Source organism: Balearica regulorum, chromosome 25 (genome assembly GCF_011004875.1).
Source record: "Balearica regulorum gibbericeps isolate bBalReg1 chromosome 25, bBalReg1.pri, whole genome shotgun sequence".
Lineage (NCBI taxonomy): Eukaryota > Metazoa > Chordata > Aves > Gruiformes > Gruidae > Balearica > Balearica regulorum.
Window position 1 is genome coordinate 6089052 of NC_046208.1, and position 15463 is coordinate 6104514.

A 15463-nucleotide genomic window follows, 5' to 3' on the forward strand; every position below is an offset into this window, starting at 1 on the left:
TCGGAGCCGCACGGTAAAGCAGCATCACGTATCCAGGGATATGATTATTTCCCAGTGGTTGAAATCTAGGTCTCTTGCTTGGGAGGAGGGAGGTGGAGGGGGGGGGGGAAGACGCTCATATTAATCTTATGAATATTCATGGTGAGACTGCTGCCTTCGGAGGTTGACCCCCGGGGTACGAGTTTGGGGGGCCGTAGGTGAGAGGTGCCGGCAGCAGCGCGGAGCAGAGCGGCTGCTTGTGCATTCACTGCATGCCTGACTGCAGAGCCAATTGTAAGTTGGTGCCTTTTTTGCTTCCTCCCCACTTTGCATCCTGCCCCCCCCCCCTTCCCACCACTGCCCTGCTTAAATCCAGCCTGGCATAAACTGTGCAAATGGAGGGATTCGTGTTTTAGTTGCAAACACGACCTTGTCCTCAAGGCGTGCAACCTGAAATCTCACCCCTCCGAAATGCAGGCATGGCTCCTGCCTGCAGTGGTCTGTGCAGGCAGGGAGAAAATTAAGGGTCTTTGGGCAAATCTTCTTCACCTCCTCCATGCTCCCCCTCCCTTCCAACCCCCACATTTGCATGAATTAACCCCAAAGATACTTGGGGAGGGGGGTGTTTGCCAGGAAAGCATGTGATGGGGAGAAAGTAGGAGAAAGCAAGTGCTGGGATGTGTGATGTCAACTCAGATGATGCTGCAACCATCTCCGATAAGCACCAAGCATCACCGCTTGGATTTGGACTCAGACGGAGAAGCCTAGACCTTATGTCAAATAAAAATCAATATGTTAAAAACAAAATGTAAATCTCTGTGCTGTTAAACAAACCTGGAGTGTTTGGGGAAGGGAGAAAGGGGAGGAGAGAGTTTACAGGCAGGAGAAAAACTATTTAGGAAAAAAAAATCAAGGTTGGTTGATTTTTGGTGAAATGGGGGTTTGTGGCTGCTGGATATTTTTTGCAGCAGCAGAAAGATGGTGTTGGTGGTGTTTTAGCATGATGCTCAGAGGAACCAGGGAAGGTCAAATCCAGGCAAACTCCTGAGCCAGCCACTGGGGAGCGAGCAGTGGAGAGAAAAGGCAGGAAAAGGAGAAAAACTGGGACAAATGCAACCTCCTCTCCTCTGGGCCTGGCAGAAAAGGGTTAAGCGAAGCGGTTGAATACTGCAAGCCCTGTCAGGGTTGTACTATTTTTTCTAGTGCATAAGGAGAAGGGAGAGGAGGTTGCACGGAAGAGGGAAATTTCCAAGAAAAGAGGGATCTGCAGCAATATTTGCATCTCGGGTGATGAGGAGAGGAACCAACAGGCATAAATGGCCTGGAGACGGCTGAAATCTTTGCCAAGGAGATTGGGACCACAGGGTTATTTTCCACCTGCCTCCCCTACCCAGTTTTGTAATCCTGGCTCAAAGTAGACAAGTGGAGTTGGAGCTGAAGAAGGGAGGTTAGAGGGGTTTTTTTTCTCTATGGGAGGAAAAAAAAAAAAAAGGAAAAAATGAGAGGTTGCTTGGACCTCTCTGGGTTGAGCATCTCCACAGTATAAGGAAATGCAGGATGATCTAAATGAGTGCTCGTTAGGAGCAGGGATGCTGATGACCTAGCAGAGACTGGGGCCAGAGCCTCAATATCCCCATGAGAAATTTTGCCCACCGGAGTCGAATTCCCACGGGGGTGGGTCGGCTGGGGGGATTGGCTTTGGGGAGGATGGGGAGGGCGGATACAGGTCGCGTGGATCCCATGGTCGGGCCCATGATGCTCAAGGCTCCTCGGAGCCATCTGGGGGGGGCAGGTGGCCTTGGGGGGGGGGGGGGAAACAGGGACCGGTGGGGGGTTCAGTCTCGCGGATGAAGCTGGAGTCTCCCGAATCACCCAGGAATGCGGCACGATGGCGTGGGCACTGCACCCAGTGGGTACCACCGACTCCTGGGTGCTCGGCAGAACCCACCGTGGCTTTGCAGAGCCTCGGCAGCCGAGGGGGGGGCTGCGCTGTTCCCCCCCCTCCCCTTCGCCTGGCACCGGCTCCCATGGGCAGCCCGGCCCCGCTGCATGCCGTGGCATTGAGCGAGAGCGGAGGGAGATGGGGCTCTGGTTTTTTCCGCCTTGCCGCTAGCGCGCTCTCGCCCTCCTCTCGTGTTGCAGTGCAGGTTGGCCAGGCAGCGGGCAAACAGCTCGCGGGGAGGGAAAAGGGGGTACCTGGAGCAGCTGGGGCTTTGCAGATGCTCCTTTCAAGCCCCCAGCAGCTCGTTACCTTCTTGGTGTTTTTTCCAGGGGATGCCACACCTCCCGAGGACACTGGGGACATCGGGTTTTGCTGAGCTTAGCATCTTTTCACCGTCGTACCGAAGGCATCAGACAGACGCTCATCTGCCCTGAAGTGCAGATCTGCAACAGCTACCAAGAAGACTCTGTCTGTCTCTCTGTCTCTCTTTCTCTCTCTCTCCAGTCCAAACCATTACAAGATCTGACTTCCACCATCTGGGAATCTAACCCCTTTTATGTCCCTTCTCCTTTTTCTACGATGACTCACCATTATTTTTAACTTTGAAGAGAGAGGAAATTATGGGGATCTTGGAAGCCTGTATTTCTCTCTAGGATTTCCCCAGGGTCAGATAATCGGTGTTACTAAGAGACACTAAGATTTGGCTTCTCCAGGTAATGTGATTTGTTTTCTGTGTGCCATGGTGGTTTGCAGAGGATGACAGGAGCCGGGACACCAGCGGTTGAGGAGGGGGACTGCAGCGGTCTGTGGGGCAGCTTCCATCCGTGGCTACGAATTCAGGCAGCCGCAAAGCTTGCCTGGTTGGCTGCAGGCAGGGAGGGCAGCATGTCTCCTCACCGCTTTATGGCCAGGGCAAGAGGATTGGGAAGGTGTCGAACTTAAAACCGGAGCCCGTTAGCAGGGTAGATTGCCTGAAATTGCACGGTTAAATGTTAACCCTTAGCTGCATGTCTGGAAATGAGCTGAGCCTGGTCTGCCTCTCCCCGGCACCCTGCAGGGTCCCCATGCCACTTTAGGGCTGGATGGGGTTATTTTTCTTCCTTTCTTTCTCTTCCCTTCCCCCTCATTTTGTGTTTTGTTGTTTTTTTTTTTTAATAAATTGGAATTTTTGTTTTTAGCCAAAAAAAAAAAAAAGTTCTGGTTTGCCAACACCAGGTTTTCCACGCTGGTTTTGAATAGGTGACGGTTCCTCAGGTGTTTTCTCTCTTCCACCTAATGGTTTTAGATGGGAGTTTTTGAACTCTGTCCCAAAGAAGGCAAATTAACCCCCCCGAGGAAGGGCATAGACATGTTAGCGAAGGGAGCTGCTCTCCTCCCCCCAACTTTATTTCATCTCTCTCTTTCTCAGCAGGGGCAATTTTCTTTCCTTTTTTTTTTTTTTCCTCTTTTCTTTTATCATCCCTTCGCCTTTTCATGAGACACTTCCAAACCTACGTACCTGTCCTTCTGCAGGATAGTAGCCCTGCCCTGAATCCGATCCCACCACTGGGCACTGGGAAGAGTTTAGCATAAGGATTTCTTTTAAACCCCAATATGACAGTTGCTACCGGAGATCCTGCAGATGAAGCTGCAGCTCTTCCCGGTCACCCGCAGGACACGTATAACCCTGAGACCGACCATGAATGCTGCGAGAGGGTGGTCATCAATATTTCGGGTCTGCGCTTTGAGACACAGCTCAAGACATTAGCCCAGTTTCCAGAGACCTTACTAGGGGATCCTAAAAAGAGAATGAGATATTTTGACCCACTCCGGAATGAGTATTTCTTTGACCGGAACAGACCCAGCTTTGATGCAATTTTGTACTATTACCAGTCTGGTGGTAGGTTGCGGAGGCCGGTTAACGTGCCCTTAGATATCTTCTCAGAAGAGATTCGTTTCTATGAACTGGGGGAAGAAGCGATGGAGATGTTTCGGGAGGATGAAGGCTACATCAAAGAAGAGGAAAGACCATTGCCTGAGAACGAGTTTCAGAGACAAGTGTGGTTGCTGTTTGAGTACCCCGAGAGCTCAGGCCCTGCCAGGATTATAGCTATTGTCTCTGTCATGGTGATTTTGATCTCCATCGTCAGCTTTTGCCTGGAAACATTGCCCATTTTTCGGGATGAGAATGAAGACATGCACAGCAGTGGGCTGAGCCATCCCCCCTACTCCAACAGCAGCATGGGGTACCAGCAGTCAACTTCTTTCACAGACCCCTTCTTCATTGTGGAGACACTTTGCATCATCTGGTTCTCCTTTGAGTTCTTGGTGAGGTTTTTCGCCTGCCCCAGCAAGGCTGGGTTTTTTACCAACATCATGAACATTATAGACATTGTAGCCATCATTCCCTATTTCATCACCTTAGGGACGGAGCTGGCTGAGAAGCCGGAGGATGGTCAGCAAGGCCAGCAAGCCATGTCCCTAGCCATCCTTCGAGTCATCCGTTTGGTGCGGGTCTTCAGGATCTTCAAGCTCTCCCGACACTCCAAGGGGCTGCAGATCCTGGGGCAGACTCTCAAGGCCAGTATGCGGGAGCTGGGCCTCTTGATATTTTTCCTCTTCATTGGCGTCATTCTCTTCTCCAGCGCCGTCTACTTTGCTGAGGCCGACGAGAGCGAGTCCCAGTTCCCGAGCATCCCCGATGCCTTCTGGTGGGCTGTGGTTTCCATGACGACTGTTGGCTACGGAGACATGGTCCCCACGACCATCGGGGGGAAAATAGTGGGTTCCTTGTGTGCCATCGCTGGCGTATTAACGATTGCCTTACCAGTGCCCGTCATAGTGTCTAACTTCAATTACTTCTACCACCGGGAGACAGAGGGAGAGGAGCAGGCTCAATATTTGCAAGTAACCAGCTGCCCAAAGATCCCCTCTTCCCCTGACCTAAAGAAAAGCAGAAGTGCCTCTACTATTAGTAAGTCTGATTATATGGAGATTCAGGAAGGCGTAAACAATAGCAATGAGGATTTCAGGGAGGAGAACTTAAAGACAGCCAATTGCACCCTAGCTAACACAAACTATGTGAATATCACCAAAATGCTAACTGATGTCTAGTTGCTAAAATCTAGTAATGTATTTAAAGCTGAAGTGGAACAATTGCAGATATTGAGTGCTGCTCTGCATTGTAGTTAATACAGTATTTTCTACGGTGTATATTTGGTTCTGCATGGGAAGCAATAGCTAAGTGACTTTTAACCTTTGATTTCCACCCTGAATAAGCTTTCATGCAAAAAAACCCAAACCCAAACAACCATTTTGTTTCCCTTCTCCCATCCCAGGTTTGTGGGTTTCCAAAGATACGGAGCAGTTGGGCATTTCGAGCAATGGGATGAGGATGCTGGGGGGTGGGAGCAGGTCCGGGCTACCCCGGGGTACCACAAATGCCGGTCCCTGTCCCATGGAGCTGGGTGACAGCCAGCTTCCAGGCACGGGGAACGGCTGGGAAGGGTCAGGCAGAGCTTAATGAAGGGAAGATGCAGTCGTGTGTCCAAATTGCTTGAAGGCTCGGGTTCCTGCCCCGGGAATGCCAAGTGCAAACGCATTGCCCAGGCTCATGTTTCATAACTGAAAATGCTGCATGCTGCAATAGTTTCAGCCACTGCAGTATGCCAGTGTGAGGCCCAGGGGAGGGATAATTAGTATGACGGCACATTATTTATTAAATCTTAAATTTTCTATGCTACGCATCAGGAGGGACAAGTAAATAAATCAAGTGCTTGGATTTTATTTATTTATTTAGATGACACTTCCATCACCCATATTTCCAGGATCACCAAAGACACCTCCACTGACACATTGAAAATGAGTTGGAAAAAGCATCTTTTTTTATATCTATATATAAAACTGGAGCAACTATGCTGTGGCCTATAATATATTTATACTGCAGTGAAATTTAACCAGTAATACAGTACAGCTGCATGGATATTTGTTGCATGAATCTGAATATTTAATACACACACAAATATATATTTTCTTAGTAGACTATACAGTATTCATGTTTATAGTGTTTATAGATTCTCCGGTGGCTCGAAGGAGATTCATGGAAGTTAAAAAATCTCCATTATATTTAAAAACTGGATGGGGAAGGCATGTGCTGACAACAGTTTGATACATAACAGGGCAAGGCAAAGCCTGAGTGTCCGAGCATCCAGACACAAGAGCCAACTAATGCAAGCGAGGGAAGGTGAGCTGAAAGTTAAATACCTGCACTCATTATGGGGCGAGTAATTAGTCATTAATCTTGGTGTCATGAGCAGAAACCACAGCGGATTGGAGAGGGCACAAGGAGCAGGTGGAATAGCAGGTATCGGCTCTCCTGACTTGTTTGTTCAGCAATTTTCAGCCATTTCCCATATAATTATTGTGTGTGTGTATATAGATATTTAGAGAGCGACTATAGGGCTGAATCCTCAGCAAATGTGAGCGCTTGGGGCATCGGGGACTTCCTCGCTTAGGAGTGCCGGAATGGTGGGACAAGGGCTGGAGCAGGACAACCAGCCCTGTGGTGCCCGTGGGATCAGCAGGGCAGGGTGCGTTCTGGGCTGGAAAACTCCTTTTCATCCATGTAGAGCCTCAGGGCTGGTGGTTTATTCCTTTATGGATGTGCTGAGGGTGGGCTGGATCCCAGCTGGCACCTCTGAACCTTTGCTTTGCCTTCTTCCAAGGTTTTTAGGAGGGGTGAGTTGAGGTGCAGAGACACTGAGGTTGTCTCTGTTTCTTCTTCATCCCTGATGTTATTTGGGGATGGGTGGGAGCTGTTGGTCCAGGGGGATCTGGTCTGCTTTTCCCATCCCCACCCAGATTTCCTTCTGTTCCCCCCCCCCCCGCCCCCGCCATTGCTGACAATCCCCAGGGAATGGCGCCCTGTTCCTCTGCCAGGTCTGGGGAGAGGGATGCAAACCTCTTCCAAGGTGATGGTCGAGCAAAGCCTCCCTGGGGTACGGGATGGGGTTTAGCAGCCTGTTGAGTTGGGGTGAATTTGGGCTGAATTAGGGCAGGGTCAGTGCGGTACCACTGCAGTGAAGTATGGGCACAAGGAGGGAACCCCATCGCAGGGCATGTGAGGGAGGTCAGTCAGACCCTTCCCGAGCTCAGAGAGGAAAACCATACTAATAACAATAAAATAAACGGTGCTAGCGTATTCTACAGCAATGGTTCAAAATGCTGCTTTAGGGCTGGATCCATCTCTCGTGCTGATGAGACTCCACTCAGCCAGGTGGAATCACTCCTCATTTTTATTTTATTGATTGATTCAGGCCTGGCTATAATTAATACCAAGCGTCCACAATTAGTGCACGAGAGTCCTGGTTTCTGCTTGGTGCAGAGGACCAGCAGCATCAATGCGTTGTGTCTCAAAGGTGCTCAGCACCATGCAGCATGGGGCCCCCGGCCTGTCTTTAATTACATCTTGTTATATTCGGAGCCCTCTCCTCCCTCTCTGCTGCTGCGCCTCTGAAACAGGAGCCCCTGAAGCCCATTAACATCTTACACACAAAAAAAAGTGATGCAACTGAAAGCAATAAAGCTCTGCTTCTGAAACTCATCCTGTAAAATGGGATGGGCTGGCGTGAGCCACCAGCTCCGGTGCAGTTCCCAGGGAGGTTGGCCAACTTCCATCGATCCAGCTTGTCGTGGGTGCGTGGGGATGTGAGCTTGCACGGGGAAGCTGCTCGATGCCCCAGGATGCTGCCCACCAACCCACGGGTGCCCCTAGCACTGGGTGATCCCATCTCTGGTGTGCGGGAAAGCACTGAGGGCAGTTTGCTGCAGGTTTTTTGGAAGGATGCTTGCACTCAATGAGACTTTGCAAAGCGCCCGGTTGTTTAATGCCTGTGGGCGTTGGATGATTTGAGGGGAGCATTTGCCAAAGTATTGGGTGCATCTTGGGACCGTGAGAGCTGTTGTGCTTTGGTAAAGAGGAAGATCATGGGGTTTTTGGGGAGGTGGTGTTTTGGGCACGGTGTCCCCGTAGGGTTTCCGAGGCTGGGCAGGAGGGGAGGGAAGGTCCGTGAGCAGGATCAGGCACATCCAAACCCATTTACCGAGCTGGGGGGTCCCGGCTGCCTTGGGAAGCCCCAGAGCTGCATCACAGGGATTAGTGGGGCCAAAGAGCAAGAGGCCACCTTCCGCCTGTCATCACCGATGTGAGCTGACATCTGTCCCCATGGCAGGGGCCAGCACAGCTGATCACTTCCTTAGGATGGAACCTGCACCTTTTGCATTGACCCAGGCAGATGCTCCTGGGGAAAACAAGCCCTGGTGAGAAAGCATCTCTGTGCTGCCCTTGGCACCATGTATGGGAAATGGGGAAAACACTCGGATAAGCACTTGGATGCTTGGTTCAGGGCGATAAAGGTCTGTGGGGGCCGTGGCTGGAAGCAACCTGTCAGGCCCCATGAAGCAGAAGGGTCCAGGTTTCTCCCACACACAGAGAAATGGTTTTCCCTCTAGCCTTTAATGGGATTTGTGCCTGCAGGTCGGAGCTCTAGTGCTATTTCTAGCTTTGCTTCTGACTCACTGATGTGATCTTGAACCAGTTTTCAGGAGGAGACTGTGATTTTTTTTTCTTTTTTCTTTTTTCTTTTTTCTTTTTTCTTCTTTCTTTTTTCTTCTTTTTTTCTTTTCTTCTTTTTTTCTTTTCTTCTTTTTGTCTTTTTTCTCCTTTTTTTTTTTTTCTTGAGGAATATGGTTTGATTCTGGGCCTGTTTCTGTGGAGATGCTGAGCATTCAAAACTCCCCTTGAGTCTGAAAGGGTGCAAAAATGAGCTGCAAAGTGGCTCAGACAGAGGATGCTAAATTAGGGACCAGGGAAGTGGAGAGTCTTGCTATCTACATTAGATTGCATCAGGCCACCTAATGTAGCTGGTCTGGTTCCTTTCCTCCTACCGTGGAGATGTTTGCCTTTCTCCAGGGGTGAGATGGAGGACTGAAGCTCTCTGGTCTGTGGAGGTGCCCCTGGGCTGGCACCCAGAGGAGACAGCACCTGTATTTTAGTTTTATCCTTTGTACTGTGGTTTTGGAGAGATGGAAAGCAGTGATTACAGTGTGGGTTGTCTTCTAACACCCAACCACATGCCCAAGCCTGCAAGCAACCCACCAGCCCTTTAATACCTTTCAAAATCTCTGCTAAGGGCAATGGGTTGAGGCTCATATACTGGCTGGACACCACCAAGTGACTAGAGCTTCTAGGGACAAATTATCTGTGTGGACCAACGTGTTTTATCAGGAAAACTAATCTCTGCAGTGATGGTTTGTGTCGAAGTCCTACAGATTTGATTACTGAGCTATATGAAGAAAAGGATCTCTAGATTGGTGTTATGAGAGTGCAGCATGTGGGTGTATAAATATGGGCATATTTGTGCATAAATACACAGAAGGAGAGAAAAAGACGGAGGAGGAGGAGGTATTTCAGGAAGGGCCTTGCTTTGTTATCAGATAATTCCTGGGTCAGCCCTTGACATTGCTGCCAAAGTCTTGTAGCTTTTCCAGAGCTTGCAATACACTTAGGGAGAGGCCCAAGCAAAGAAGGAGATCTGGATCTCCCCTTGGAAGTAGGGGTACCCCGAGGGGCTGGTGGCATCCGGTTCCACGCATCCCTCTGCAAATCAGCAGCTTTGCACCATCTCTGCTCTGGATCCTGAATCCCCAGCTTGGGTCCGTCATGACCATTTCTGTGACTCCACAGGCAAAGCCAAGCAGAAGTCGAAGGGATTTGTTTGAGATGCAAGCACTGTGCCACAACAGGTGGGGTTTTTCAGGGGGTTTTTTTGTGATGGATGGATTGTAAGTCCCTTGAACCATGCTAGCTTTGGGTCCCGGGGTGGTGGCAAGAAGCATCTGCCTGTTTTGGAGCTGGGGTGTGTTTATCTTGGAATCTACATCCATGAGGAGGGGTGGGGAGAGGCAAGCAGTTTCTTTGGTCAGTGGGGGCTGGTCAGCATGCTGCTAGGGCAAAAGGGTCTGAGGGGCAAAGAGAGGAGGAGTCAGCCCCAAACCATTTCACTTTGTGCCCAGAAAAGGCTGTGGATCTCTCCTCACACCCCTGGCAGCATTCAACCTTCTCTGCATCTAGCACATCCCTTGGTCCCTCCAGTTGGGGACCAGCTGCTGCCCCCCAACAGGAACCCCAAGGGGGGACAAGGGTCCCTCCCATGCACCAGCCACTGTCCTGCCTCTGGCCAAAGCAGTGCCCTTCCCCAGCCCCTATCTGAAAGGCACCCCGTGGCCTCAGTCTCCCCATGATGTTACTGCATTTGGCTGCCCAAATTTCATCCCCTCTTCTCAGAAACAGGTGCTCGGATTCTGCCGCACCCCATTGCCAGGGAGAGGGACCAGCCTCCGGTGATGTAAATCATCCCTGAGAGCACAGCACTGATTTACACCTGGGGACGAGATCCCCCAGCCCAGTTAAATGTGATGAGAGATAAATTCTCTATCCATGTTTTACCTCCAGGCATGGGGGGGGACAATTTATCTTGTAGGAGCTGCTGGACATCATGTAACCACACACGGTCCACACATGTGGACCCTCATGTGGGGACCACATCCCCTCCCCAGCCCTGCCTAGCTGTTCTGAGCTTGGGGTTGATCTTTTGGGTTTTTATTTCTTTTGGTTTTGGGGGGTTTTTTATTTTTTTCTGCTGCCTATAAGACTGTAATTATCCCTTTGCACTTGCTCTCTCATTGCGTGAGACCGCGCTCTTGTCCTCCAATGTCATACACCAAAGTGCAAGGGGAAAAAATGGGTATTGGATCAACCCTGCGTGCGGTGCCTAATTTGAGTGAATCGATAGGAAGAGGAAATCCAAGAAGGACTCATCCTAAGGATGCTGGAGCTAAACCTTTTGTTTCCATGGTTACAGGAGAAATGGGACCAGGAATGGAGAGAGGCCTATAAACTGTTAAAGGAGGACTCGTGGGAATTTCAAGTCATTTAACCATGCGTTTGCTAGACTAAAATTTAGACACCAGCTGTACCCGAATTGCACAGTGTGTATAGACATTACTGCTCTTATTGACGACACGAGGGTGTCCTGGGGGTCAGGTGGATCTACGGGCTGAGAGGCACCTGAGTCAATAAGGCTGACTGTTGTATATAGGTATACAGATCTGTGTACATATGTATTCCAAATGAGCATTTGCTGTCTGGTTTATCATGAGTGTATATAATTTATTCTTCACAGAGTATCATAATTTTTGTAAATATCAGCACTAATTAAGAGAAAATAAATATGTATATTATTGAGGAGTTATTTTGATATCAGTTCTGTGGAGGGGGGAGAAGAAAAGCAACTGTATTTTTGGTAGACTGGGTATTTTTTTCTGTATGTCTAAACCTTCTGTGAGAAAAGAAAGAAACAGCCTGAACTGTGGAAAAATCAGTTTATGCTCCATCACCAGCTGCTCTGCAGGGGCTGTTGGAGGGGGAAATCCCCTGGGAGGGGCTGATGGGTCTCTGTGATGGGCACTGGTGAGGATGGACATGCTGCACGGTGTGTATGGGACCCCTCCAAGGGATTTGCTCCAAAAAAACCTCCAGGAGCAGCTCAGAGGGAGGGGCTGGTCAAGCCCACATTCCCCATTGTTTCCCACTCCACCAACTTGGATATTGGCCATGTCTGTGCAGGTAATGGGGAATGATTGGTGCTGGGGGATAAACTGGCTCTCAAGAAACCTCGCAGGCACCCAACAGGTATTTTTTTAAGCTGGCAATCCGTCTTGGAAGAGGGAGAAGCAAACAGGCAGGGATGGTTCGAGTAGCACATCCTCTGCGAGGTCACAAGAGGTGTCTCCTAGTAGGATCTCCAGCAGGGAATGGGGATGGACTCTCTGGGGACAGTGTCATCTCCTCTTGCAGAGGAATGGTTTGTTTGCTCCATCCCCAGGGAGCAACCATAGCAGTATTTTCTCCTGCGGTTTTGTCTTCTCATCTCCTATGAGTGTCTTGGGGCAGCAAGGAGGAGGGAAGGCGATGGGGGCACTGCGTACTTGTGTTCCAAGGTTTGATCATTTGCTTGGTGGCTTTCACAGGCCAGGATGCTGCTCTGGGCTTCCCTTCTTGCAGGGTAGAGCCAAGGTAGCCCACCTACTCTGTGCTCATGGGATGGAGAGTAAATCATAAGGAGAAGAGATTGGTTTTAATTGTACAGTCCTTGCTGCCTGCAGGGACTCCCCAGCTGGGTTTTGGGTCCATGGTTTTCCTCCTCTCATGTCACACTGGGATGGTCCCAGCCGAGTTGGAGAGAGCATGAACTGAGCAAGCTGAACCAGAGCTTCATACAGGGATTTGCTATTTTTTGCTTCCACATATTGAGGAACCATTTTTTCCCTTGCAATGGTGACAACCCAGACTCCCTAGAAAATGTCCTACTCTGGCCATGACCACAGCAAGCTTATGGCCATGCCCACCATACCATTGCTTTCTCCAGCTGCTTTCCCACCTCCAAAGAGTTTCCTTGGTCTCAGATGTAGCTGCCTGTCCACTACCCACAGAGGAGGAATAACCCAAGGGGTAGCACAGCAGTATTAAATCTCCATCTCCACCCCTAAGTTCCCTTATATCGGTCATGGAGAAGCCCCTAACATGGGCTCAAAGTCAGAGTCCTTGGGTTCAAGTGTCACTTCTACCAGGAAAGCCACTGTGTGACCAAGGGGATGTCATGTCTCACTCCGTGCCTCAGTTTCCCCATCTGTAACACGGCTTGCTAAGCTGTCTCCAAGGACCCAGCAAATCACAAAGCTTAGTTCATTATTGGGGCAGCAAAAATACTTAAATGGGTGGCTGAACCCGTGGATGGATGTTGTTAGCAGGAGAGGAGGTATTTAAGAGCAGTCAATTCTGAACATTTAAGTGTGGAAAATCATTTGGGTACATAAGTATTTATGAAAGATGCATCCTGAGCGAAATGCCATAGTATTTGCTATAACACTGAACGGAAGCAATCCCCAAACTGAGCAGGTTTGTGTTCCTCAGCCCCGCTTCCAAGCCCAGGAAAAGCTCCAGCCGGCTTTGGCAGATGCAAACTCTTTCCTTTTCTGTGTCCCTTTGGCTTGTGGGCTTATAAATAGCTAAACACAAGGTGTTACAAGGAGTTTGCAGAATAGTCTGCTCTGCACAGGCTCTCTGAAGAGATGGCAGGAGAAGGCTGTGAGGCAGATACAGTAATTATTTTAAACTGACGGTCTATCAGCGTGCTGCACCATCCCAGCCATGCTTGGAAGATGCAGGAGACACCATCGGGGTGTTGCATCCTCCTGCCAGCCAAGCTGCTTGTGCTTTTACACCATTCAAAGAGACAAGAAGAGGGATGGAAGAATTACACTGTCCAACACGGAGACCTCCCAGTGCTTGGGCAGCCCTTTTGGCCCCGTGATCGGTGGCTCCCAGCCTGCAATCCCGACTGTGGCGAGCAGCTGATTCCTGCTGAGCGTAGCCTGGCTGGTTACGCCTGTGCTAAATGACCTACTTTCCTCCACTTTCTTCTCCGAGTGTTGCCTCTCTGCCAGGCGAAACCCCACAAGATCCCTGGCAGGTCCACTCCGGCTCTTAAATTAAAGAGGTCTCCAAGGTGATATAGTGATGCTCTTCGGTGTGGGGAGGACCACACCGCATGCTTTTGCAAAAGCTCCTCTCTCTGCTGAGGGGCTCAAGCCCTCAAAATCCTGCTCATTTATGTCGAGGAAGGGAAAGATTCAAGCACCAAGAAAGCACTCCCTCTGTTACTTGTCCTGGAAAGCTCAGGTTGCTCAAAGCCCATTACAGCCCATCACAGCCCATCATGTGTGCCCCAGGGACATGCGGGAATTTTTAGCCCTCCTGGCTGCCTGTTAGTGAGTCCGCTTCCATTTGGCAAAGTGGGCACTTGGATCCTGAAAGCATCCCCCAGAGCAGAGCTGCAAAGAGGCTATTAAATAAGATGCTGAGAGCTGGGAAGGGAAAATGATCCCGCACTCGGGATGCTGCCACCCTCCCGGTGACGCTCTGTGGATATCTGGGCCATTGGGGCTCAGGCGGGAGCTGATGCAGAGTTGAACCATCACTGCTGCAGTGCCGTCGATTTGGAGTAACCTTAACCAAGCAGCTGGGTGCAAAAAATGTGCAAGGGTGGGTGTGTGAAGCGGGGCCCCCGCAGCCTATCTTTAGGTAACCTCTAGGCAAAGGTTCAGCGCTTGCACAGCTCTCGCTGAGATGCACATTTATCCCGCAGCTCTGGAAATCAGGCCAGGTCCCTCTTTCTCCTTCCCACTTTCTCTTACTCCTTCTTCTCCCTCCTTTGCATTTGTGCTGGGTGTTGAAAAACCTATTCCTGGGAGCAGTGCTCTCATCCACACCCCAGCATGGTGTACAGGGCAGAAGGGGAGCTTGAGGCAAATGAGAGCAATATCTGGATGTATTAAAGAAACATAGACCTACACTTTTACAGATGCAGAATTGAGTCTGCTGAGGTCCTGGATCTATGAAGCATTAGGGCAGACAAAATAAGGTGTGATTCAAGGATTAAAGCCAGCTCTACCCAAATATTTAGAGCTACCCCAATATTTAGGCCCCTTGCTCCAATGTTACCCCAATTTCCTGGGGAAGGCAGGCACCCAGCTGCTTTTCTCAGCCTGGTGTGCTGAGGTCCTGCTTGGACGTCATGTTGTCTCAGCTTTTTATCCTTAAAAATGGTGGAAGAAGCTGGGTCCAGGATGTCTGGGAGATTTCCCGAAGGCTCAGCAGAAGGTTTGTCCCCGTCCTGCTCTCTGTGGCTTGCTGTCATTGGGGCAAAGCTTGCTCACCACCCCTGATGAGCACAGGATCCGGGGGCATTGATCCAAGCCCGAACTGCATGATGCTCCACAGATGACTCTTTGGGAGATTATTGGTTTGAAGGACGACTTTCTGTGTTCATAGGGAGCCAGGCACCGCAGCATCGGGGTTAGCAGAGAAACCCCAGGGCTGGCGAGAACCTGGCGAGTTTGTTTTGCTGCTGCTTTAATGCAGTCAAAATCAGCTCCCAGCAAGAGCAGCGCCGGGGTTTGGGGAACTAGGGATGCCAAGGTCATGCTGCTCCTTGCATCCGCACAGAGGTCAGCCAGGTGCAGTCCACCAGCTGCCCCCACACCCTTTGCAACCTCCCTTCCGCAGTCACCTCTCCACTCTGCAGGCATCGGGCAGGATCAGGCCCCAAGGACATGATTTTTACCCAGCAAGAGGTGAAGGTGGGGGGCAGGCAAGGGAAGCAGAACAAATCTATTCTGCCAGGCACCTGCTCCCTGCCTTGCAAAAAAATGCCAACGGCGCATCGTTTGAGAGTGTAGCCTTTTCTGCTTAGGCGCAGGGTTGTCTTCCACTGTCCTTTTATCCTTGGCTAATTAAAGGCAAATCTCTGCCGAAGGAACACAGTTCTTCCTAGTTGAGCCTTAATAACTAGAAAGTGGCTGCAAATGCTTGGAGGCAGCTGCAGAAATCCTGGGCAGAAATAGCATTTTTATCTCACTGCTCACCAGCTTTGGCTCCAGGGA

General features: G+C 50.2%; 1 protein-coding gene across 2 annotated transcripts; it reads left to right on the plus strand.

The window, feature by feature from the left end:
* The first annotated feature begins 1339 nt into the window (after positions 1 to 1339).
* KCNA2 (potassium voltage-gated channel subfamily A member 2) lies at positions 1340 to 11204 on the plus strand. Of its 2 annotated transcripts, none has more exons than XM_075775976.1 (3): positions 1340 to 1426; positions 2251 to 2634; positions 3330 to 11204. In XM_075775976.1, the coding sequence occupies exon 3, from the start codon at positions 3515 to 3517 to the stop codon at positions 5012 to 5014; it is 1500 nt and encodes a 499-aa protein (XP_075632091.1). In that variant the 5' UTR covers positions 1340 to 1426; positions 2251 to 2634; positions 3330 to 3514; the 3' UTR covers positions 5015 to 11204. The 2 variants fall into 2 exon arrangements, with proteins under 2 accessions (XP_075632091.1, XP_075632092.1); XM_075775977.1 differs by having other exon boundaries at positions 3333 to 11204.
* Positions 11205 to 15463: the final 4259 nt, after the last annotated feature.